The sequence below is a fragment of the Rattus norvegicus genome, chromosome 12 (assembly GCF_021556685.1).
Source record: "Rattus norvegicus strain SHRSP/BbbUtx chromosome 12, alternate assembly SHRSP_T2T, whole genome shotgun sequence".
Classification (NCBI taxonomy): Eukaryota; Metazoa; Chordata; class Mammalia; order Rodentia; family Muridae; genus Rattus; species Rattus norvegicus.
In genome coordinates this window covers 13,239,631-13,263,023 of record NC_141545.1, presented here as the reverse complement: position 1 = coordinate 13,263,023, position 23,393 = coordinate 13,239,631, and the positions used below count along the sequence as shown (strand labels likewise).

Genomic DNA, 23,393 nt, shown 5'->3' with positions numbered 1-23,393 from the left:
GAACCTCTCTCCTGTGCTACAAGTGAATGAATGAATGTGCCCTTCCGTAGAGTGCACGGGAATGTATATAACCATCCTTGGATGAACTACAATCTCATCCCTAGCCTGTCCTCTGCTTTAACCTGTGTCCTCCAAGATCGTGTGTGTGTGACAGCAAGGGCAAATCTCCCGTGCCTGTGGACTGAGGGGTTTTGCTGAGACCCAAGTCGTCTGGTTCAATTAAGTCCAATGGCTGATGAACTCTGTAGCCCCAACCCCAGGTGAGTCTGGAGGGATGGGGTAGGGAGACAGCTGGGATCTAGAAGTACAGGCCTAAAGCCTTTCCCAAATGGCTTCTAGAAAAATCCACACCATAGAAATAAAGCCACCGGCTGTGTCCCACGCAGTGGAAAGATGCTAAAGATGTCAAACAGATCGTTGCCCCTTCGGAATGAACACTCTTGGGAAGCAGGCAAGAGCGCCAGCCCACTTGAGATCACACAGTGTGCATGGAAGCCAGACAGGATTTATTAGCATCTGCAGAAGCATGACACAATGTACCACAAAATAGCTCTGACACACAGGGACGGGAGGGGGTTTGCCAGTGTACAATGTATTCAGCCACGAGGGGAGACACAAGTTTCACATTTCTTAAAAGGGTGATGGACGACACCTGCACTTGGCCTTAAAATAAAATAGAATTAATCCACGGGAATCCAACAGAGACCAGCTTGATTTACAGTTAGTATCGGACTTAATCTAATGTCATTGTAAGAAACTGTAAGAAGACTATTAGAAAAATAGAACCTCGAACAAGCAAAAAAATATATACAATTTACATAATGAAAATCCACACATAACTCTTTTAATAATGGCTCTGTGTTCAGTAGAAGTAAAAAAATTGTCCTGGAGAAACCACTTAACTGCTCAGGTTTGCTAATAAACCAGCCCTCATTAGTATCATGACCCTCTGTGAACCTTAAACCCATCGAAGCTGCAAGGCACAAACAAAGCAGTAAATACCTTAAATACAAAGATATATTATAACTTCTCAAATGGGAAAATAAGTCCCAAACGCAAAAAAGCTTGTCAAGGAACGCAAAGGTAACACTTGTCAATAAATTAGTTTGCATGATGTCTCTTCCTAAATCTTGCTTCCTGACCCTGCTGGACACGCCAGCGCCCTGAGAACATTTTTTGGACGTGGTCTTTTCATCTCTCCTGGGCTTTTTTTGCTAGCCATTCAGCACATGTAACAGGATGGTCCAGGAAGGCTCCTTGGTCACCATGTCCCAAGACCCTTGGCCACACCATATTCTTCCAGTTCAATGGAGCAGCGGATACGGCCAGACTGGGCTAGAGTAAGGGAGGTGAAAACCAGCTGATTTTTTTTTCTTTTTGCCTTAAAATTTTCATCCTAACCACATTGGACTGGTGCACATTTCACCTGTACCACTGTGTCAATAAAAGCATTCCACACACCAAAATGAGCTGAAGGAATGGACCGTTCACTCTCCCCCCAGGAGCCTCACGTACAATCTTCTCACGAGGAGGCCAAACAGACAGGACGGTTTGAACTCCATAAAATAACCGCACATAACATACATTCACCGCTGACTTTGACTTCTGTAGCAGTTCCATGGCTCATGTATTCTCTGTTGGCCACTCACTTGGCTACCTCAACCATACCTGGACTCAAGTATCCTGGCACTGAGATCCCCACTAAGATTCTTTAGTGTTTGGGTACCAAGAAAACAGTAAGCTTTTATTAGAATGAAATAAGTTTCTGTGGGGACATACGACATTCAAGTCAGAAAGGATGGGCCCCGGCGAGAGCCAGCCATGTTTTCATTGTAGGTAGGTACACAGGCCAGCGGTGCCCGTGGCTTGGCCGGTAGATATGAGGGGGTCTGTGGGACTTGTCCACGCTTATCCCAGGAACCCAGTCCCTCACACTGCTGTTTCTAAGCTTCTTCCAGCGTTGGGCAAGTTCCTTGTTAGAGGAGACTATGAACACTACCCAATTCAGAATGTCTGCCTGGGGTTAGGGCCAACGTACAAACATAGCCACTGGTATCCCCAGCCCTGTGCATGAGAGTGGCAGGTAGTGGACAGGGTGGAGTGTGTCATATATTCCCTTTGGTGTGCACACGCTGGCTGTGCTCAGGAGGGGGGGTTTGGGAGGGGGGATATCCAACCCTTGCCCACTAGGGGCAGGTGGAGGAGCCTGATGTCCTGCCACGGTCCTGCAGTCACTTCTGGCCACCAAGCCACCACTGGGGCCACCTTCGGAAAGGTGGAGACATCTTGGGCCCCACTCCTAAGCACAGCTCCCTGGGTATTGGCTTCTTCATGAACTTCGACCCAGAGACAAGAAGGAAGGGCACAGGCTCCTGAGAAAATGGGTCTTTCCAATGTGAGCACTCTAGTTGAAGGGAAGGCATGGGAAGTTGTCTTTAAAATGTTTAAGTCCCAACCAGGTAGGAAATACTGGCCACGCTTTGAAATCCAATGGGACTCTTTTTTGGACGGGAGACTAGGAGACTCGACCCTACCTACTGTGGGTCCGGAGGGATGTGTGTATGTGTGTTGTCTGGGTTTGGGGCTTGTGTTTTCCTTTCAGGAAAAGGAACTGGGGGCATAATAAAAAAGCATATTAGGGGCTCCCTCCAAGCTTCATTGTTCCCGTGCACCCCAAAAGAGCTTCCCTGGTTAACTGTCCACACTTAGTGAAAGCTCAGTGGCCAATCAACTAACTAGGCAAGTCACCCCTGCATATCTTTTCCTGACTAGGAAGTGGGTATAGGATGTCACCCCTCCACCCCCACCCCCAGCCAAGGCCTGTGTTTGCTCCTGTGTCACATAGTGAAACACACAGAGCAGATCTGCCACCATTGCTGTCGGCGGATCAAACCCATATATATATATACCTTTCCCCTTGGTGGGATCCAGGCTGCTGGCTGAAATGTCAACTGTAAACACATTGTTCAGCTGCCTTAGACAGGAAAGTTTCATCCAGAAAGCGAGGAGACAGTTTAGCAGGAGGAGAGGAGGCTCACACCTACGACCTTAGCACTCAGGAGCCTGAGGCAGAGGCTAGACTAGGGCAGCTACAGAGTGAAACCTAATTCTCCCAACACCTCACTGGGCACTCCTTCTCTGCCTATGTAAGTAACAAGGGGGGGAAAAAAAACCAACCCAGACATATCTAACAGGCCCTAAGAAGACAACAGGTAATTAAGACCCGAACGAAATAAGTTAATATTTATCAAAATATTTTACAGCACCAATCTACATAACTTTAAATACCTTTAGAAACTCAACATTTAGGGTCTTATAATACTCCCTTTGAAGTTTTCTCAGACAGCCTAGGAGACAAAGTGCCTGGATGGGGGTCAGGGCCTGGCACGATGCCTGGCTCTTGGCTGCTCTGCTACCCTCCACTGGCTGACACAGCAACCGGGCGGTTTCTCTAATTTTCCGTAGCACTGGGGCCCTGCATATGCTAGGCAAGTGCTCCACCACTAGGTTCCGTGCCAGGCCAGTTCCACCAACTCCGGCCATTCCCAAGAACCTTCCAGAGCAGAGGGGAAGACAGTGTCATCAGTTTACCCGGCCGGTTTCCACCAGACATGGGTCAAAGGCCAGACAGGAAAGAAAGCTAGGCTTTAAAAACAGCATTAATATTAGTCTAAGACACCAGCCTTCCCCGCCCTGTTGTCATGGCGTGGGTGTGGAGGAGGGGTGCCCTGCTGGTTCCAGGAATCCACCAGCACTCACTCACCATCCTTTCTATCTACACAGAGTAAGTGAAGAGGTGTAGGCCCTAGGGCCTCACCCAGAGAGATAAGGAGCATGGGGGAGGGGAAATGAAGGCAGACTCGGGGAGCAGAAGGTCCAGGCCAGGGTAGAAATCTTACCAGTAGCACGGCAGGCAAAGGCACCACAGCTACAGGAGGGATAGCGGTAGGACCCCAAGCCACCTCTTGTGCAGAGCACACATCACGAACCACAAGCTGATATGGCACTGGGTAATTATTTGACCATCTCCCAAGGTTGGAACATTAACAACAGTGAGCCCCAAGTTAATCCAGTGGAGTGATTCACAGCAAGCGACTGGAGGACCCCCACAGCAGTCCTTCGCGTCAGCGGTTAGAAGAGTGTCACCACCCTGTATTGAGTGCCACCTGTCCGAACCACCTTGGAAGACCTGAGAGAATGACAATCCTACTGATATAGCCTCGTGTTCCAGTGACTCAGGACAGTGAGGACAGATGCCAAGAGCAGCAGAAACTGATCCAGGCCTGCTAAGAATAAGGCTAGAGAATGTCGCCCTCGTCCACGTGAGCAGAGCTGGCCATCCAGTCTTGATACAATCGATCACTCCAGGGACCTCCCGTTTTCTGCGCGTGAGAATGGCTCACACTGTGCTGGGCTTGGTTCAGAAGCCTCTATGCAGATCAGGGCCCCATCCTAATACCCCAGCCTGAAAGCAGTAAGATGCGGGCCTGTTGGTCCTCTAGGTATTCTGGAGTTGATGGGCTGTTGGGTTGCACTGCTGGGAGACAGCTTCCTCACTGGGCTAGTCTCGCATCTTGGGGTCAGGTGGCTGTCCTGGCTGGGTTGACAGGGAGATAGACGCCCACTAACCCTCTGGAGTGTACGTATGAGTGTACGCAGGGTGGTCCCAGGGAAGGAGGGAGGCCTGCTTCCCGAATAAGAGGAGAAGGGGGCCTCCCTTCTGCTGGGGCCGAAGCAGCAAAGCGCCCAGCTGGCAGGGAGAAGGGCTGCTTTCTTTGTTCAGAGGGAGATGAGAAAAACCAAGGAACTGTCCAGAAGTGACCAGGATCTCTGGAGCTGGCTGCAGGGCTGTCTGACCAAGCCATGTCAGCTATGGCTGAGGCTACAAACCAGCTTTGGTGACATTGGGGGTGTGAGCTGGTCCCGAGGCATGAGGGGAGAGAGTGTGAGGGTCCCAGGCCTCTGCCGGCACCCGTCAACCGCTGTCACCTTGGTGGGTGGGGCTATGGGTCATTTGCACTGGTCCAAGTTGCTGTCAGGAGTCTTTGCCTGGCCAGCAGCCAGGGATGCTTCCTCACTGTGCCAGACCCCATAGCCAAAGTAGATGGCAAAGCCTATGGGAAAAGAGAACAGAGGAATGAACGAGAGGGCGGGGATGATAGACCCACAGGGGGGCTGCCCAGGAGAGGCACCCCAAGACCCCAACACCTGGAGAGGCAACACAAGGCCCCAGATCAGATTAGCCAAAGTCACTGTCCGGCTTCCACTGCAGTAAAGCTACTTACATCCTGCCGCCCTGCGCAGTGGAATAGGCGGACGGTCACGGAAGATGTTGAGCTGTTGCCCACCACTAGGTGGCCTCAGAGTACCAGAGAGACACTTTCACTTCCCAGGTTGGGACTTCAGGCAGGTTCTCTGCCCTACACTGGCTTAGTAGCTCTGCTTTTTCTAAGTAACCCACCAGACTGAAGGAGATAGTCAACGGCAAGGGACGTAGTGTCACAGGACAACGCACAGTACTGACCCAGCTCCAGGGCTCGCTGCATCTGCAGCGATGCTTCAAACAACCGGACCCCCAAGGGGCTGGGAGCACATGGCTAAGTGAGGGTCACCTGTGCAGCATACACAGGATTGCAGTCCTGAGGGCTCAGCTGCCTAGGCAAGAGGGGTTCAGATAAAGACCCCACACCTCCACCACCAAGAAATGGGTCACAGTGAGCTATGGGCACCTCTCTAGATTTTAAAGCCAAACGAGGACTGGTCCCTGGAATGTACGAAGAAATAATGCAAGACGCTTCTCATAAGCTCCCAGGGTCCCAGGGCTAGTCCCCCGGGCCATCATACACAGAATGAGAAGGACTGAAACCAGCTCCTACAGTCCCAGCGTCAGATGCCTGGGGTGGGGGCTGGGCACAGGGTAGCGTGCTGGCGGTAGAGAAAGACACAAGATCAGCCCTAGTGTGGGCTGGCCATCACCCAAGCAGACAACACCGGACTAAACTGTACCCAATCTCCAAGTTGCCTCAAGCTCTGATTGTCTTGTGTCAGGAACAAGGGAGCTGCCGTTCCATCCAGAGCTTCTCAGCACCTCCCACACACTCAGAAGAGCCTAGAGCCCACACGGCCCAGGTACTGGCCACGTAGGTGCTTTGTTAATAACTATCTCTCTTACCTCATGCGTTTATAACTTCAAGATAAGCCTGGAGAGAGAACTATCTTGGGCAACCACCTATGAAATGTATCTAAAGGAAGATTTCACAACACATCAGGAGTTTTAGAGCAAGCCACTGACTACTCAGATTTCTTTGTGTTATCTAAGGTAAGAGGAGGCAGGTTCTGCAACATTAACTAGCCGGACAGGAAGCAGGAGAGGAAAATATGCGGCCTCATAGAGTAGACCCGGAGAGAAGCCAGGATACCGAATGGGAATCACTCAGCGAAACACACAGCATCACCTACCTATCAGCATCCACACTGCGAACCGGACCCACGTGCCCTGGTCCAGTTGCATCATGAGATAGATGTTCACAAAGATGCTTAAGACAGGAAGTACGGGGACAAAGGGTACCTGCAGAGACAGGAGGGGGCATCAGGTCTGTTGGCAAACTCAACAACCCACTCCAAATAGAATTGACCAAACATTCTTTGTAGAGAGACTAGAAGAGGGCTATCCATTTTATCCCCAAGGTCAAACTATTTTGCTGTTGCTGTTGATATTGTTGTTGTTGTTGTTGTTGTTGTTATTATTATTATTATTATTATTATTATTATTATTATTATACTGAAGTTGCCTTGGTCCCCTCCACGGTCAAGCAACGCTAGGCAATTCATCAGGATATTTAACAAGAGGTCCTTAGAGACAAAGTATGCTGTACTAACTGAGGACCGGGAAGACATAGGGGCTCCTGCTTCTAGAGACAGGCCCTGTCTTAACAAGACATATTATGCTCTGAGGGTCCCTGAGGTTAGCAGGCAAGAGCTGCCCACCCCCTGAAACTCCCAGGACTGGCCGAGCCACAAAGGTTCAGCTCCCCGGCAGAGAAAGCACGCCTGTGACCCATCAGTACATTTTCTACAGGCCTGCCAAGCTGCTCACCTTAAACGAGAGCTTGGTCTTGCTCTCAGGCTGCCTCCAGATGATGCCCGTCACCAGCATGCAGAGGAGGACTGACCCTGTCATTACAAAGACTGCCCACAGCGTCCCTTCAGCCAGGGCCTCTCTTCCAAGCACGGCCACAATGCACACGGTGATGATAAGAACGGCTGTGAGACAGAAATGATTCCCCGTGTATAATATATAATATATATATTTATACTATATTAATATATAGTATATTAATATATTATATATATATATATTATATATTCCTGTAAATCTTCAAATCTTCCAAAAGGAGACTACGTCTGTATCATGAACTCCATGAGAATTCATGGGAAAAGCTGATGTCACAGCTGGGTACCAAACAGACACTCATCATTCTCACCACCTCCCCCATCCCTACCCTACTCTCATCCCTGAGGACCAGAAGCCACACAGCACCACAGAGGCAGACTCCAAACCCTTCCCAGGAAAAACGGGAACTCTTACCTAGGAGGCCGGCTGAAATGTTCACAATTAGCCCTGAGAATTTGGACGGCTCCATGTTCTTGGGTGAGAGTATGGTTTTCAGAGAAAACTTCTCGGCTGCTGGTAAAAAGCCTGTCTGGGACTCACTGGCACTGACCATCTCATTCTGGTCTACCTGGTCTAGCTCATCGGTGGTTCTGGCCATCTGGTATACCAGATTAGGTTGTTCTGGCTGGTACCTGGAAAGACATGCCCACAACATGAGTGCTGTTGTCTGCTTTTGTGAAGGAAGGACACACACATTAGTCTGGTTCTCAGCGAGCATTCGAAGGTAAGCCTGAGACACGGGTAGAATGGTACAATCTCTAGCAATGCAAGAGCAAAGGACTGATCAAGTCCTTCCTACTTTGGCTAATTCTCAACCTTGGTGTCCTTCCTTTGGGTAGATCGATGGGGGAACCCCCAAGAGGCAGTCCAGTGAAATGTCCAGAGAGGTTCTCCTGAACGGGAAGTAGGAGTAGCCCTTGGGTGTGACAATGTTAGGACACTCCTCACCATTGTTGTCAAGAACAAAGCTTATCAGTAGCGCTAGGATTCTGCTTGCTGCAGGAAGCTGAGGAACCACTGACTAGAAGCCAGAGGGTGGGTAAGCTTGGCCTGCATGACCTAATTGGATAAACCTCTTCTAAAACTCCTAAATGCCTTGGAGTGAGTATCGACAGAGCTGGGTGAAGAACTGAGCCTGCAGAATGACTCAGGCAACCCACAGATGAAGCATGCGTTTACGTGAGGGCAGTTCCTTGCCTTCCCAACCAGACCGTCCTCAACAGCTTTTGAAAGCAGCATACCTTCTGAATTGTTTTGAAGATAACCAAGACCAGGCACAAGAAGTGTGTGTAGCAAGTGTAGCAAGCTAGTTCTTCCCACAGACTCACAATATGCATGGGAATTTGGCCAACTAAGAAAGCAGGTGGATCTCAAAGAACACGTTAGGGTTGAGCCTCTCGAGTGGAATAGAGAGGTCCAAGAATTAGTTTAGGATGAGTCTTCAGTCACTAGCAGGAAACAGCCCAGGTTTTATGGAAATCAGGTGCCGGAAAAATGAAGTTATTTGCCTTCTAAGAGGAAAGGAAGCTATGTCTGTATGACAAACAGTCACAATGCATGTTCTCATGACAAATGCCACCTCAGGCCATCCCTAGACCAGATGCCTGTTCCTCCTTGACCAAACCAAGATGGAGCCCAGGCATGTGCTTTGGGAAGGCTCTGCGTGGGTGAGACACTACAGCACCAAGCTTCAGTAGCCCTAAAGTCACTTTAATGCTATTGTCCTCAAAAGAAAATGAGTTAGAATCCAGTATCCCTGAGAGCTACGCCATGATGATTCACTCAGAAGCATCGTACTGACCTGGCTTCATAGGCCGTAGGCTCTTCTGATATAGTCTTGGGATCCTCTACCCCAACAACTGGGCCAACTGAAGCCATTGTCCTAAGCCTTCTAAGTTTCTGATCCCAGACTCCGACCAATGCTAGTGCTTAGGACATTTAAGCCAGAAAACTAGGGAGCCTGGCAGGAGAAACCGGTGGAGGGGACGAGGGGGATAGGGGAGAGGGATGGGTTAGGGGTGCTTAATGTACCACTAGACCACATCCCACCTTCTACTCTGCATCCTCCAATTCAGCTAGCCTGGCCTGAAAATCATGAACTTAAAACCCCACTTGTTAGAACAGCCACAAGTGTCTGTTTACTCAGTGTCTGTTTACTTGTCATTGAACTCAGGGACGTCATACATACCGTAAGACCAAAACACAGGCAGCCACCAAAGAGTAAGCCAGGAGAGTACCAATGGACATGAGGTCCACCAGATCCTTCAGTTCAAAGAGGAAGGCCATCACAGCTGGGGAGAAGACAGACATCAGGGTTGGTGAGTGGCCCTCTGGCTATCCACTCACCTGTAATCCGGTACTCCCAGGCCTACCCTCACTCAGCCAGTCCATGAGAGACATTGCTCAATTGAGGACAGGCTCAGGGTTGAAAGAGAGTTCTCAAGAAATAACATTAAAATCTGCATAGAATGCTGTGTGTGTGTTTGTGTGTGTGTGTGTGTGTGTGTGTGTGTGTGTGTGTGTGTGTGTGTGTGTGTAATGATCTTCTAAGCCAACACTACAGCAGTTCACCTAAGGTAATTCAGGTAGTTAATGGAAGAGCCCGGATCTCTATCAGATTCTTGTAACTCCAACCCCACTGTGACTTCTGCCACATGTTGGCGGTGCATAGACAGCCACATCCATGCATCCCTCCACACATCTATCTCCACCGTTCACCTATTTCATCCATCTGTGTTCCATCCATCCATCTGCCACCCACCCATCCCTCCTCCACCCACCAGTCCCTCCTCCACCCAACCATCCCTTCTCCATCCACCTTCATTCACTCAGCCAGGCAGCACTGACCGAAAGTGTGCCAGTCACTAAGTTCTAGGTACTCAGGTTTAAAGCAGGCAGGCCAGTGTCTGGACTCCTAGCGTATCGTCTAAAGACACATCTATCCAGAGATAACAGTGATGGGGAGATCCGCTGCTCTGGGAAGATGCACAGGGCCTCCTACTCCTGACAGCTAAGTAGGGAAAGGTTGTTCCTCACATATGAAAAGTCCAAAGTTATTCCTAAATGGTGACATCCCTATCACCAAACCAACCTTCCCATCCTGCCACGCAGTTCTGGGCTTTAGAAGAATTGAACACACGTGCTTGGGAGGTCCTGGTCAGTGGTAGAGCACCGGCTTACTCTATGCAAGATCTAGGTTCGACGATGCCCAGTGGTACTACAAACATGTGTTGGTTTAAAAATTCCCTGTGTTGCCTATTTCTGTCAGTGTGATACCGATTTTCTCCATTTAAAAAAATAATTGAGTAAGATCTGCTTTGAGATATTTTCAAATCACATGCAAATCAATACAAATTAAAGCAGGGTCACGAGACTGCCACGAACATCTCTGCGGCCCCACCGGATCAATGCGAGCCAAACAGGTTTAAGTTGGTGATGAACAATACGGCTAGAGAGCAGAGAAGGCCTTCCATGTCACTGGAACACCTTCCAACCGCACATGCCACTCTGCCTCCATCACTACCCGCATCCCTGCCCGCAGAGAAAACCCAGACAAACCGCTTCTGTAGGAGACGGTCTTCAGAGTACCAAGCTCGAATCCCACCAAAGGGGAAAAAGAAACCACTCGGTTTGGCGAGTGTCGTGTACTTTCTAGACATGTCGAAGATTATTTGTGAGCGCGGGAAGGAAACTAAATCAAACTATGTGGAAACACTGAACAAATTCCTCCGTGACTTAATTCTGCGGGTCACACTGTAACCTCCCCGTTACAGTCACTGATTACAGGCAGAGATGTTGCTAAATAACTTGAAACTTGTTTTCTTTTCTTTAATATGATAGTCACAAAACCAAAACCCTTTAATAGAGCAAAGACACTAATACAGCTAGTAAGGAATTGGTTCATCTAAGATGGCCCACTAGAAATCACCACGATACACGTTGTGTGGTAGGTACCATGTGTTCCAGTGGATCAAACGAGACCCCTGGCTCTAGTTCGATCCTGCAAGAAACCGCCTCCAGTGGGAACACGAACGGATCAAGAGAGTCCCTGCCTCCCTGGGTGTGACCCTGAGACTTTCCAGGTCTCTACTTCTCCAGCTGGACAGTGGGCTCTAACCTCAGTCGTGAAGGGAAGGAATAACAGACCACGAAACAAATGGCAGTGCGCACCCCAGCTTCCTCTCAGGTCTCTAGTACTGTCACGTGGTCCTTTAGTTTACCAAGTTCATCTAGCACAGCTGTCCTCTTGGGGATGGACATGATCTCCTAAGAAAACTTCCTCTGCTCTGGGTCTACCACTGTTTGAGGGCAAACAAGAACTCCTAAAGATGCCCCCAAGAAAGAGATGGTATATGGTATTTGTTTTGTTTTGTTTTGTTTTTTTAAACCAACTGACTGAGGGACATTCATTTTTCCGGGGAATCTATGAGCTAAGATACACAGACACAGGACTTGCGGACGATACCCAAAAGTCCCCTTGGTCAACCTGCCAAATTCTACATAAGGAAACATTCAAGGGGCAGGGAAGGTGGTGGCTCTGAAGGGATGGCTCTGTGTGTGTGTGTGTGTGTGTGTGTGTGTGTGTGTGTGTGTGTGTGTGACAGAGAGAGACAAAAGAGACAGAGAGAGACAGAGAGACTGAGAGAGACAGAGACAGAGAGAGAAACTGAAAGAGACAGAGAGAGAGACAGAGACAGAGAGACAGAGACTGAGAGAGACAGAGACAGAGAGAGACAAGAGACAGAGAGAGACAGAGAGAGAGACTGAGAGAGACAGAGACAGAGAGAGAAACTGAAAGAGACAGAGAGAGAGACAGAGACAGAGAGACAGAGACTGAGAGAGACAGAGACAGAGAGAGACAAGAGACAGAGAGAGACAGAGAGAGAGACTGAGAGAGACAGAGACAGAGAGACAGACAGAGAGAGACAGAGAGACAGAGAGAGATAGTCCTGCCCATGGAGATGACATAAGAGTTAAACTCTAAGAATAATTCTATCTTATCCTCTGTAAATCTGCTTTGTCTTTTTCTTTTCAAAGTATAGGTATCTAGAACTGGAGAGATGGCTTAGCTGTTAAAAGCACTGGCTGCTGCTCTCGTAGAGGATTTGAGCTTGCTTACCAACAGCCATGTGTGGGCTCACAACCATCTGTAACTCTAGTTTTGGGAAACCTGGCTCCCTCTTCTGGCTTCCATAGGTACCAGCTGGACACTTGGTGCGCGCGCGCGCGCGCGCACACACACACACACACACACACACACACACACACACACACACACACACGCACACAGAGCCAAACGCCCATACACACAGAATTAAAAAAAATCTATACAGTTATTTTTTAGTAACTGAACCCAGGTCTGAATGTGGAAAGCAGCAGTTGGACAAAGCTCAAAGGCACGAGGTACAGCTTTTCACAGTTCACAGACAGGTAAAATTGGAGATGCGCTCCCCTGGGAATGCCGATTCAGTTGTTCAAACAGCAGCATGGGGAATGAATTACAACACTTACCAGCGATGGCGCCTGAGGTCACAGTAGCGATTATTGGTGTTTTGGTCCTATCGTTGATTTTGGCCAAAAATTTAAACAGTAGTCCATCTTCAGCCATGGCATAGATAACTCGGGGCATGGGGAACATGGAACCTAGGAGACTGGGTGAGAGAAAGGCAAAACAGACAAAAAATGGTCACTGGCAAACAAGGCCTCAGATGACCCATGGCCCTGGCTACCAAGGAGGGGCGTCTGCTCTCACCAAGATCAACTCCCCTCCATACTGCTTGGCACCCAGGGCTACAAGGCTCTGCACATCACCAAGGTAACATGACAGTGATAAGACCAGGGGCATCTGACATAAGAGAGATGGGGGTCCAGGAGCAACTCCATAAGAGTTTTCACATTTGTCTCTGCAGTTATTCCTAGCTGAGGCCAATCATTGGTAATGGTTCCTGTTTACACAAGGGTGTGTGTGTGTGTGTGTGTGTGTGTGTGTGATGTGTGTGTAGGAGTATGTGTCTCATTAAAAGACACCCACTCCTTTAAGCAAAAGAGTTCCTGCCTTGCAGCCAAACTAAAGGCCAAAACTACAGTGGTCAAAGAGAGGGCTTGATTCAGAAGCCAAAGTCAGGAGCAGAAAACCATTTCATGTACAGACACTGGCTCCAGTTCTTCACAAAACCGTGGTGGTCTTCCCTTACCTAGTTTCACATTCTGTAGCTCGTAACCCATGTCAACTATAGAATGACGTGTATATTAGATGGAAAATTCCAGTAATAAGCAACTGATCATTCTGCCTTTTAAAATGTCTGTACATAATAATGCCTTCATTTTACCCTTAGCTACTGGTCAATCTTACCGTGCCAAATTTTATATATTAAACTTTACCGTGTGTGTGCGTGTGCACGTGTGCACGTGTATGTGTGCATGTTGTGTAAAAGGGAATACTGTATACAGGGTTCGGAATGGTCTACTGTTTCAGGCACCCAGTGGAAGCCTCAGAGTGTAGCTCCCTATGGATAAAAGGGAGCATCTTTTATAACACAACACAGTTGTATAACATTACACGGGGCTGAGACACACCGCTGGTGCTGGTTGGGGTGCTGGGCCTGGGGGCGCTCAGGAAGCTGCTCTCACCTGGTGGAGAGTGCGCAGAGGGAGCCCACGGCCACTGCATACTTAGCTTCTTCCCAGCCCCTGTACTTGAAGGCGCCAGGCAGTGGGCTGTCAGTGTCCAGGCAGAAGTAGGGCATCATGAGGGTGAGAGCAGCGGACACCCCAAAGTAAGCTATGAAGCAAATGAGGAGGGACGCCACGATGCCCACAGGAATGGCCTTCTGGGGGTTCTTGACTTCTTCCCCTAGAAGCAGAGAGGGGGTGTCAGCCAATGAGAGAAAGCCGGGCAGCGTCAGTCACATCCTCTACACAATCACACTAAAGCACACGCCCCACAGGGTTCAGCCTGCAGGAACTCGGGTCTCCTGCCCTCCCATGACGGAGCAGGGCCCTTGGTAACACCCACCACACAACCGCAGCCCAGGAGGGTGTTCCCCACCTTCCTATCATGGTTCAGCTAAGGGAGAGGCTTGTTTCCTTTGGCTGAGAGGCTTCAGGGAGCTGACCCATCCAACCCACCCGGCTGTCGTTATCATAAAGCCCTGCATGTGCAGATATGAAATCAGGCTACAGATACACTGTCATTGTCCCAGTCCAGCGACAGAGCCCTTGTTATGTTAATGATGTAATTTCCTGTCAGGCACCGTTCCTAGGGGATATGGAGAGGTGAGAAGCCACCGGCAGGAAGTGACAAATCTCTGCAGTCACTCCCACGGAACCAGAGCGGCAAGTGGCATGTGCCAAGGGGAAAAGGCATGGCTGGCAGTGGGTGCAAGGAAGCGGGGCCCCACCAGTGCGAGAGTCTACGGACCTGTGGTGGCGATGCAGTCAAAGCCCACGAAGGCATAAAAGCAGGTCGCTGCCCCTGACAGGACACCAGAGAATCCAAAGGGCATGAACCCTCCCTCACCGTATTTCACGTTTGTGTCACTAGGAGAAAGAAAAACAAAACAGCAAAGCTTAGACCACCTGCTGCACAGTTTCATTTTGGGGATGACAGTGCTCTGAAGAGAGCAGCAATGCTTCAGTCTCTCTGGCCATAATCCCTAGGCTTCTAGTGAGGACACTCAGTGGGTGGCAGGCCTCTCTGCTCCAGGATCTGGAACCCCAATGACACTATTAACCCTTCCAGAAGCATTTTCTATGTAGAGAATGGTAGAGAGAGGAAGGAGTCTGAGGGGACACAGGACACAGGCGGGAAAGGTCTCTTCTCACCTCTCCCCAGGCCATGTATGTACCAGGAGCTTAAGTCTAAAAACAGGTATTTCTAAACAAATCAAAGTATTAGAGCAGCAGACTGTTTATAGTCGATCGCTATATCCCTTAAGCACCCTCATATATGAGGGGGATATGGCTGCGGGCAAAAGTGTGGATGTTGCCACTGAAGGTTTGCTTTGAAGAAGCATCAGGCAGGAGCTTCTGCTGAGTGAGAGCCTGTGCTACAAAGATGAGCAAAGTCCAGTATTAAATGAGGGTGGAGGGCTGGAGAGATGGCTCAGCGGTCAAGCGCACTAACTGCTCTTCCAGAGGTCCTGAGTTCAAATCCCAGCAACCACATGGTGGCTTGAGACCCTCTGTAATGGGATCCGGTGTCCTCTTCTGGTTAGGGTAGAGGAGATGGGACCCACAGAAGACAGCAAAGGACTAGTCATGTGGACGGTGCAGATAAATGACCAGAAACAGAAAATAGAGTTTTGGATGGCTTGCTGAAGAGAAATGCTCTGACCGCAACAAGGGGCTCACACACCCTTCTCCAACTGATGGAGTGGGGTACAACACCCAAGAGCAAGGATAAACCAGTCCACAGAGACCCTGCCCCACTTCTCCTCAGAACCCGGGCAGTGCCTCCCTCCCCCTGCCCCGCCCCCACACTTTTGCTGTCAGGCCTCCAGGTTCCTGCCTTACGTTTCTGCCCTGACTTCCATCAATGATGAACTGTGACCCAGAAGGATAAAGCAAAAAAAAAAAAAAAATCCTTTCCTCCCTAGGTTGATTTAGTCAGCGTTTACCACAGCCACGGAGAAGTAATCAGGATAACATCCCCCAGCACGATCCCCGGAACTCCTCCTTGTGATGGGGTTAGGGAGGGAAGTGTGGGCTCCCCACTGAGGGACAAGCAACTTCACACATACGTACCCAGGGCTATTAGAGGAAATAGAAATCTACAGCTGGAAAAGGGGAAACGAGTAAATAAAACAAGGCCATTTGTAGACTAATAAAAACGAAAGAGCCGGCTAGGCTCCGGGCTGGTAGAACTTTGCCCCTAAAGTGGCAGGTTGTCCTGTGGCCCAGCGGAAGTGTCTCTGGTCTTCAGATGGACTTAAGGGCCCCACCTGGGCAACAAATGTCACCTTGTGTAGGAGACCAGTGCTGTATAAACCATCCCTTAAGGTGGCCAGTGAGGGATGACGGAGAATTACCGCTGCTGGCCCAGGCAATCCGCAATAACAAAATTAAATCTCAGCTGACCACCAGGAAACAAGCGGGGCCTCTGTGTTTCACTCTTGTCTGTAAACAGCAACCAGTGACACGCGCCCTGTAGAGTTTCCAAAGTCTACTGTGGAACTTCAAAACGTCCTGGGAGCTGTCTCCGCTGCGCCATAAATTCATGGGGGACTAAAACATTTGGCATAAATACAAATAACTCCAGAACGCTCAAGCACAAGCCAGTAAAAGCCCTCATTTCTCCATGGCAGAATTTAGGAAAAGAAATGATACTTTTATTTGGACCGATAATTCTAATTCTAATTTGCCAATGACAAATGTGGCTTGGGTGACAGCGCTGCTCGGACCCCCTAGCACAGGACAACACTTCTCAGATTCCCTTGGAGGTTCCCGTGGCTACTCAATGGGCTCTGGTAAAGGAAAGAAGATGGGGCTAGAGGGGCGTGATCAAGTCAGGGTGGGGATGTGGAAGATGTGTTGCAGGCCAACCTTCAGACACCCCGGGCTTATCCCCTACCTTATTCTAATTCTCCCTCTGGAAAAACTGCGGTGTGCCCCACACCCAGTCCAGCGCTAACCAGACAAGAGGACAGCAAAAGTTGTCATCGGGCAGAAAAGGAAGATACCTGGGATTCCAAAGTAGACTGCCACCACCATAAAAAAGCCACCTTTGCCTTACAAAGGTCCCCTCACCACAGCCATTCAAGTATTACCCTTAATGAGGATAGACTCAGACAATTTGCAATGTGTCCTGGGACACCAAGATTCACCTGAACACCTGACCAAGAAGATTAAAATGACATCGCAACGATTCGCCCCTGCTTCCTAAATAATTAGAAGGCAGTGAAGATGCTGTAGGACAATGTGGCGGTGCACACCTTTTGTCCCAGCACCCGGGAGGCAAAGGCAGGTAGATGTCTATGAGCAGGAGGCCAGCCAGGTCTACATAGTAAATAAATACATTAGCCAGTTAGGTTTTAAAAAGAAAACTCTCTGGATACCTCACTGGGGAAAGAAAGGCAGGTGAAGGCACCTTTACAAAATAAATTAAAAGCACATGATACTTTAAGGTGTGTGTTATCCTACGAACTGTATCACCCAATACCCATCTGTGAGCTAAAACAGCAAATACGGAGAACTGTCGCATGCCAAAGGGACACAGGAAATAAACTCACTTGTTCCCACAGAGAGGACTGGATTTATTCTCCGTGAGCTGCCAGTTCTCAATGGAGCCTTTCACGAATCCCGACACCATGATGAAGCACAAGACCAGGACATTGATACAGGTGAAGATTTTGTTGACCATGGCTGATTCTTTCACACCGAGAGTTAACAGTCCTAAGAAAAAGCCACAAGCAGAAAATCATGTGGAAGCCTTAGCCGTAACACCAGCTTAGTTCATTCAGGGACCCAGCGTAAAAGGTGAGGGGAGAGAGTAACCAATGGGCATGGGTTCTCCAAAGTTCTCTGTGAGCCTCAGGGATCACGGCCGAGCCAACTGTTACTCTGGAGCCAAAATCAAGACAACCACAGACAGCAGGGGAGCCCACATCCTGGATTGCCAGGGATCAGAGGGTGTCACCATGGTGCACTGAAGGCCTGCAGATGTCAGGACCAGGGCAGTCATTATTCCACAAAGGGCAGCCCTTGGATGAGGACGGACAGAGCCTTGATCCATGCACCAAGCAGAAGAAAGATATTACAAAGAAGTTAAAAAGAGACAGTTCTCTCTGGGGACATGTCACGTGGCTGAGGGACATGATAGGATGAGAGGTTTCGGGTGAGGAATGACACAGGTGTACTTGGAGATACTGGTCATGTTGTTAGGAACAATGATTTGTGTTCTGGGAAATACTGGCATGCCCAGTGAGGATGGGACTGGCACTCGCGTAGAAAAGATTTATTCCACTAGGTGGTGCTACTACAGGGAGGCAGACCTTGCTTTTCTTTCTCTTTCCAGCCATGAATGAACATTTGGCTACGACTCATGTTCCCATCACAATATTCTGCCAGCCCACAGGCCCAAAGTAACAGGGCAGAAAGCCTCAAGCACTGTGAGTCTAAATAAACCTTTTTTCTTGATACCACGTGAATCCCGGCATTTGTTACAGTGAAGGAAAGAAGGTTAACATTTGTTACAGTGACAGAATAGAAGGTTAACATGTGGCTAAACCCCCATGGACCTGAAAAGGGAGCAGAGTCACCCAGGAACCAGTAGAGCTGGGTAATATGACCTTCCCATTCTACACATCTGTAAATAAAGCACCATACATATCAGGTGAATTATGAAATACTGAATAATTAATTAACCAGAAGGAAGATGCCACTATGCTCTGAAGTATTGTTTTCTTTAGTGTCCCTTCCACTCGGGTTTAGGAAAATAAAAATCTAACACAGTTGTACGGACTTATTTCCGGATATAGGTTTCTGCTAGCGGAACCAAAAATATTGCCAAGCCTGGCCCCGGTGGGGAGGCAGGGGGATGAGTTCAATTACGCAGAAATACGTGTGCGGCGCTCAAGATTCATCCAAGTCTTTCTGACTTCTAATGTTTGATGAGGACTACCTGTGTTGAGGCTCTACCTGTGTCTGCTAAATATTCCTGGAGAAAGGCTCCTGCCTGAGCATCAGAGGCACCAGTGCAGCTAACGAGAAGCCGCTACCATTGACTCTCCTGCAGTGCCCGGGATTTTCAAATTCTGCTACTTATGTATGAAAAGGGTGTTTTCACGGCTGTGCCACTGTGAAGTAAAACCACCCGAGATGCCTGAGAAAGCCCAGGCATACATTCCTCTTCTAGAGGGGGGCGTCCACTGCACCCCAATTTCCTGGCAGACAAACTTGTAGTTTTCTTCCGGCATGGCTGTCCACCAAGTCAAAAGGACAAAAGGCATTCAGTGCTACCAGACCTCACTCCAAGAACACTAGATACCCTGACATCTGAGACGCTCTCTTTCACCGAAGGTGCAGACCTCAGCAGCGACTACACCAGCCAACCCTGGGAGGATCTGGAAGCAACCGTTGGGGCAGGGAGAAGGCATAACATTGTCTATATGTTTATAAAAGAAACCAAGGAAATGGGGAGAGGCACCAAAGAGGCCAGAAAGCAAGAGGGGCTGGGGGTCTGCTTGGCAGTAAAAGCACTGGTCAGACACGGAGAGTAGGCTCTGGGCTCTATCCCAGTAGCACCGATAAGTGACTGAACAAACAGGTAGATATAAGAAACAGTGTAAGCTCCCGACAGGAGCTTTACCCACGGCTCCAACACAGCATTTCCGTCCAGATGGGGCTTTACCTGTCAGGATGATAATTATAATCACAGCAAATATATCCGGGGTTTGGGCCAGCACCCCAGGGGCGTTCAGGGCCATGTGTTGACGCGAGAACTCTCCGATGGGTTTGCCTATCAGCTCGTCAAAAGTTGCACTCCAGGCTCTTGCCACGCTGGATGTACCTGCCGCAAAACACACGGGGACAATTAGAGCAGCGGATAATGGACGGTCCCCGCCCCCGGATGTTATAGCACCCGTGCGACTTCGCGGACCGCACGCTGTCTTCTTGCTACAGCAGCTGAACCGCAGTGTAGACTGTGAACAGAAGGGGGTGGCTCCACAGTGTACGCGGTGAAGCCAAAGGGACTGCTAGAGCTTGGAAAGAGCTACGCTTTATTCATCCTTAGCTAAGATCTATAGTGTGTATTTGGGGGGGGGTGTGTGTGCACGAGTGTGTGTGTGTGTGTGTGTGTGTGTGTGTGTGTGAGAGAGAGAGAGAGAGAGAGACAGACAGACAGACAGACAGACACTGGTATAGAAGAGTCCACATTGACCACAAATTGAAACTTACGAGTTTGCGACTATTACTAGCAATAGCAATAACACATTCAGTAGAAGCTGCACTTTGAATTCACTTCTTTTCATGGTCTAGCAATCGTTATCTGAGTCGATCCTCTGTAGTGATGCCTGAGAGCATCAACGACCAGTCAGCCCCGCCCATGACCATGAGGGAGACTCTCTGTCCTGCTCCTGGGCACGTGAGGTTGCACATATCGCCTACACTTTGTATTGCCCACATTTTTATTGCTTTGTGTTTTCAGGGGTGAGGGTGGGGAGGGGAGCAGGTGTGGCTTTTCTGAGACAGGGTCTTGCCATACAGCCTGGCCTGGCCTCAAACTTGCCATCCTCCCGTCTTTGCTTTCCAAGGTCCAAGATCACAGGCGTGCACCGCCCCATTCGTTTTGATATTTTGTTTGCCGAGGTATTTATCGGTATGTAACTCTGAGAAGTTTCGGAAGCTTCTGGATGTGCACTTGAAATGCAACACGCATGTGTGAGCATAAATGTATGTAGACGCACGTGTACTGTGTGTATCGCAATAAAAACTTACAAATAAATAATCTTATGAACTGATCAGCCTTCTGATGCCTCCAGTCAGATCTACTCATTCGATTCACTCAAGTGGCAAGTCAGGAACCTGACTTCAGAGCGCATTCCTGAGAGGGGGAACTAACTGGTCGATCTGGTAAACACTGCTTGGGAAGTCCCCCTCCCCCATGAACCCTCGGCAGCAGGGACAACAGTATCCATACCTTCAGAACTCATCTCAAAGGTGATCGATAAACGGGCTGACCCCATCTCAGGGCCAAGCCTACCACTAACCCTGGTCAGCCAGCTTTGCCACTTTGTACCTGAACCCAGAGGCACCCCCAGAGTGCAGATCCGCAGTGGAGGCCCCACGGAACCACCATGAACCAGTCCCAAGTCCCCAGTCACACAGAACACAAGAAGGGGCTGTGTGCCAACGGCTGGCAGTACTGGCCGCCCACACCCTCCCTCCCTTTCTCCTTTCCTTCTGAAGACACTGGAGACCCAATATTTGCCCCTGACATTTTCCTTTTGTTTCAGACAGCCCGGTCCATGACTATGGTCTGAATTCTCCATAGAACGCCAGAGGGACCCACACAAGGACTCAATTTCATTGTTTGCTCTCATGCTAAGTGTTTTCCCGACAACTTAGACATTTAACCTCATTTTTCACCTAGCTATTAGAGACTCTGTCCAGGAAGGCCACGAGCCTAAGGAAGAAAAATGGCTTTCCTGCTTGCCTGCCCTGCCTGCTTCAAGAAGCCGGCTTGCTGCCGTGACATTGGAAACCCCACCCTGCTGGATACCGCAGCCTTTCTTCCCAGGCCACCCTGTTCTCATTTCAGAATCACAGTTTTTTTTTTTTTTAAAATGCATAAACATAGACATATGTTTACAACTGAAACACTCTCCTCCCTCAGTAGCAAAGGCTGAGTGTAGGTTTCCAGATCGATTTCATTCGTCCTACACAGGCACGCAGCACTCCGGGAAAGACTATTATGTTGTTGGTCTAACAGCAGCCAACTGCTGGAGCTCACTGTATTTCACGCCCAGGTGAACCCACTGGAAACGTAACAGCCCATTTACAAAAGCTACATCCCCACTGAGAAGCTTCGGGGCCTGAGTCATCTGTGGTCACGTCTGCAGGCTGAACAGGAACGAAAGATCGTTATGAATTTTACATTAGAACCATTAGAACAAGATCCTAGCCACCACGGCTGCTAAAGGAGAGAACGCCTGGCTACTGGACCCCTGAGTAATCCTTTAGGAGGACAACGGATGGGACGCCAACAGCGCAGAAGGGCACGCAGTAAGTTATTCCGAATTCAGAAACCTATGTAGGCGAGGACAGTCGCGAGCAACATCACCATGGAGCAATCACCATGACGTCTGGGGTTATAAGATTAAAAATCTATTACTCAGGGGTCGTGAGTATGACTAAGTGGAAAGACGTAGATGCAAAGCCCTGAGCTCCATCCCCGGACTCTCTTCCCAACCCTGTTAACAACAGGGCATCCCTAACTGTTCAGACAACTGTCCTATCCTGCATCTCCAATAAAATAGCTCAGTAAATGCTATTTTCGTTAGTTATCAGGTTGGGTGTTTCTCCTCCCTTTGTGCTTTTCTGTGTTTCCTGAAGTGCCCTCTACCATGACAGGTTTACAGTAATTATAGGTGTGTAATGGTGTGCATAGGCTTAGCCCAGGGCTCTATTAGGTGTGGTTCTCTTGGAGTGGGCGTGGCCTTGCTGAAGTGGGTGTGGTCCTCTTGGAGTGGGCGTGGCCTTGTTGGAGTGGGCGTGGCCTTGCTGAAGTGGGTGTGGTTCTCTTGGAGTGGGCGTGGCCTTGTTGGAGTGGGCGTGGCCTTGCTGGAGTAGGTGTGGTCCTCTTGGAGTGGGTGTGGCCTTGTTGGAGTGGGCGTGGCCTTGCTGAAGTGGGTGTGGTCCTCTTGGAGTGGGCGTGGCCTTGTTGGAGTGGGCGTGGCCTTGCTGGAGTAGGTGTGGTCCTCTTGGAGTGGGTGTGAGTAGGTGTATCATTGTGGGTATCCTAGATGCCTGGAAGCCAGTCCTTTGCTAGCAGCCTTCAGATGAAAATGTAGAACTCTCAGCTTCTCCCACACCACGCCTGCCTGGATGCTGCCATGCTCCCACCATGATGATAATGGACTGAACCTCTGAACCTGAAAGCCAGCCCCAATTAAATGCTGTCCTTATAAGGGTTGCCTTGGTCACGGTGTCTGTTCACAGCAGTAAAACCCTAAGACAAGGTGGGAACATACTAACAGAAACGACACTACTTCTTAAAATTAGAATGATCCTAAGAGCCATGTATCTGTTGTGTTAACAAGAATGGTCACAGTTGGCCCGGTTTGGTCCTTCTCACAGGTGCCATGCTGGCTAACTTTTTCTCAACCTCACCCCTGTTAGGGTCATCTGGGAGGAGCGGACCCTAACCAAAGGATCATCTCCTCCAGGATGACCTGTGGGCAGCTCTGTGGGGGCATTTCCTTGATAAATGGTTGATGTGGGGGGACTGGGCTGACCGTGGGTGCCAGCCACCCCTGTGTTGGTATGGCCTGGGCTACATAAGAAAGCAGGCTTCAGTAAGCCATGAGAGAAGTGTTTTGCCGTGTTCTCTGTTTCAGTCCCTGCCTCCAGGTTCCTACCCTGGCTTCCCTCCCTGGTGGAGTGTAACTGTGAGCTGAAACAAACCCTCTCCTCCCAAGATGCTTTTAGTCTTGGTGTTTATCGTAGCAATAGAAAGCAAACTAGAACAGAGGCAAAATGAGAAAAGTCACAACAGGGA

At 49.4% G+C, this 23,393-nt stretch overlaps 1 protein-coding gene across 1 annotated transcript in view; it reads right to left on the bottom strand.

The window, feature by feature from the left end:
• Nucleotides 1–489: 489 nt before the first annotated feature.
• Slc7a1 (solute carrier family 7 member 1) overlaps nucleotides 490–23,393 on the bottom strand; it is a 73,472-nt gene continuing 50,568 nt past the window's right edge. The window contains 10 exon segments of the mRNA NM_001399982.2: nucleotides 490–5,114; nucleotides 6,460–6,568; nucleotides 7,097–7,263; nucleotides 7,589–7,806; nucleotides 9,363–9,465; nucleotides 12,686–12,825; nucleotides 13,805–14,027; nucleotides 14,595–14,713; nucleotides 17,404–17,566; nucleotides 19,524–19,682. Coding sequence (NP_001386911.1) covers nucleotides 5,011–5,114; nucleotides 6,460–6,568; nucleotides 7,097–7,263; nucleotides 7,589–7,806; nucleotides 9,363–9,465; nucleotides 12,686–12,825; nucleotides 13,805–14,027; nucleotides 14,595–14,713; nucleotides 17,404–17,566; nucleotides 19,524–19,682 — 1,505 coding nt within the window. The 3' untranslated portion in view covers nucleotides 490–5,010.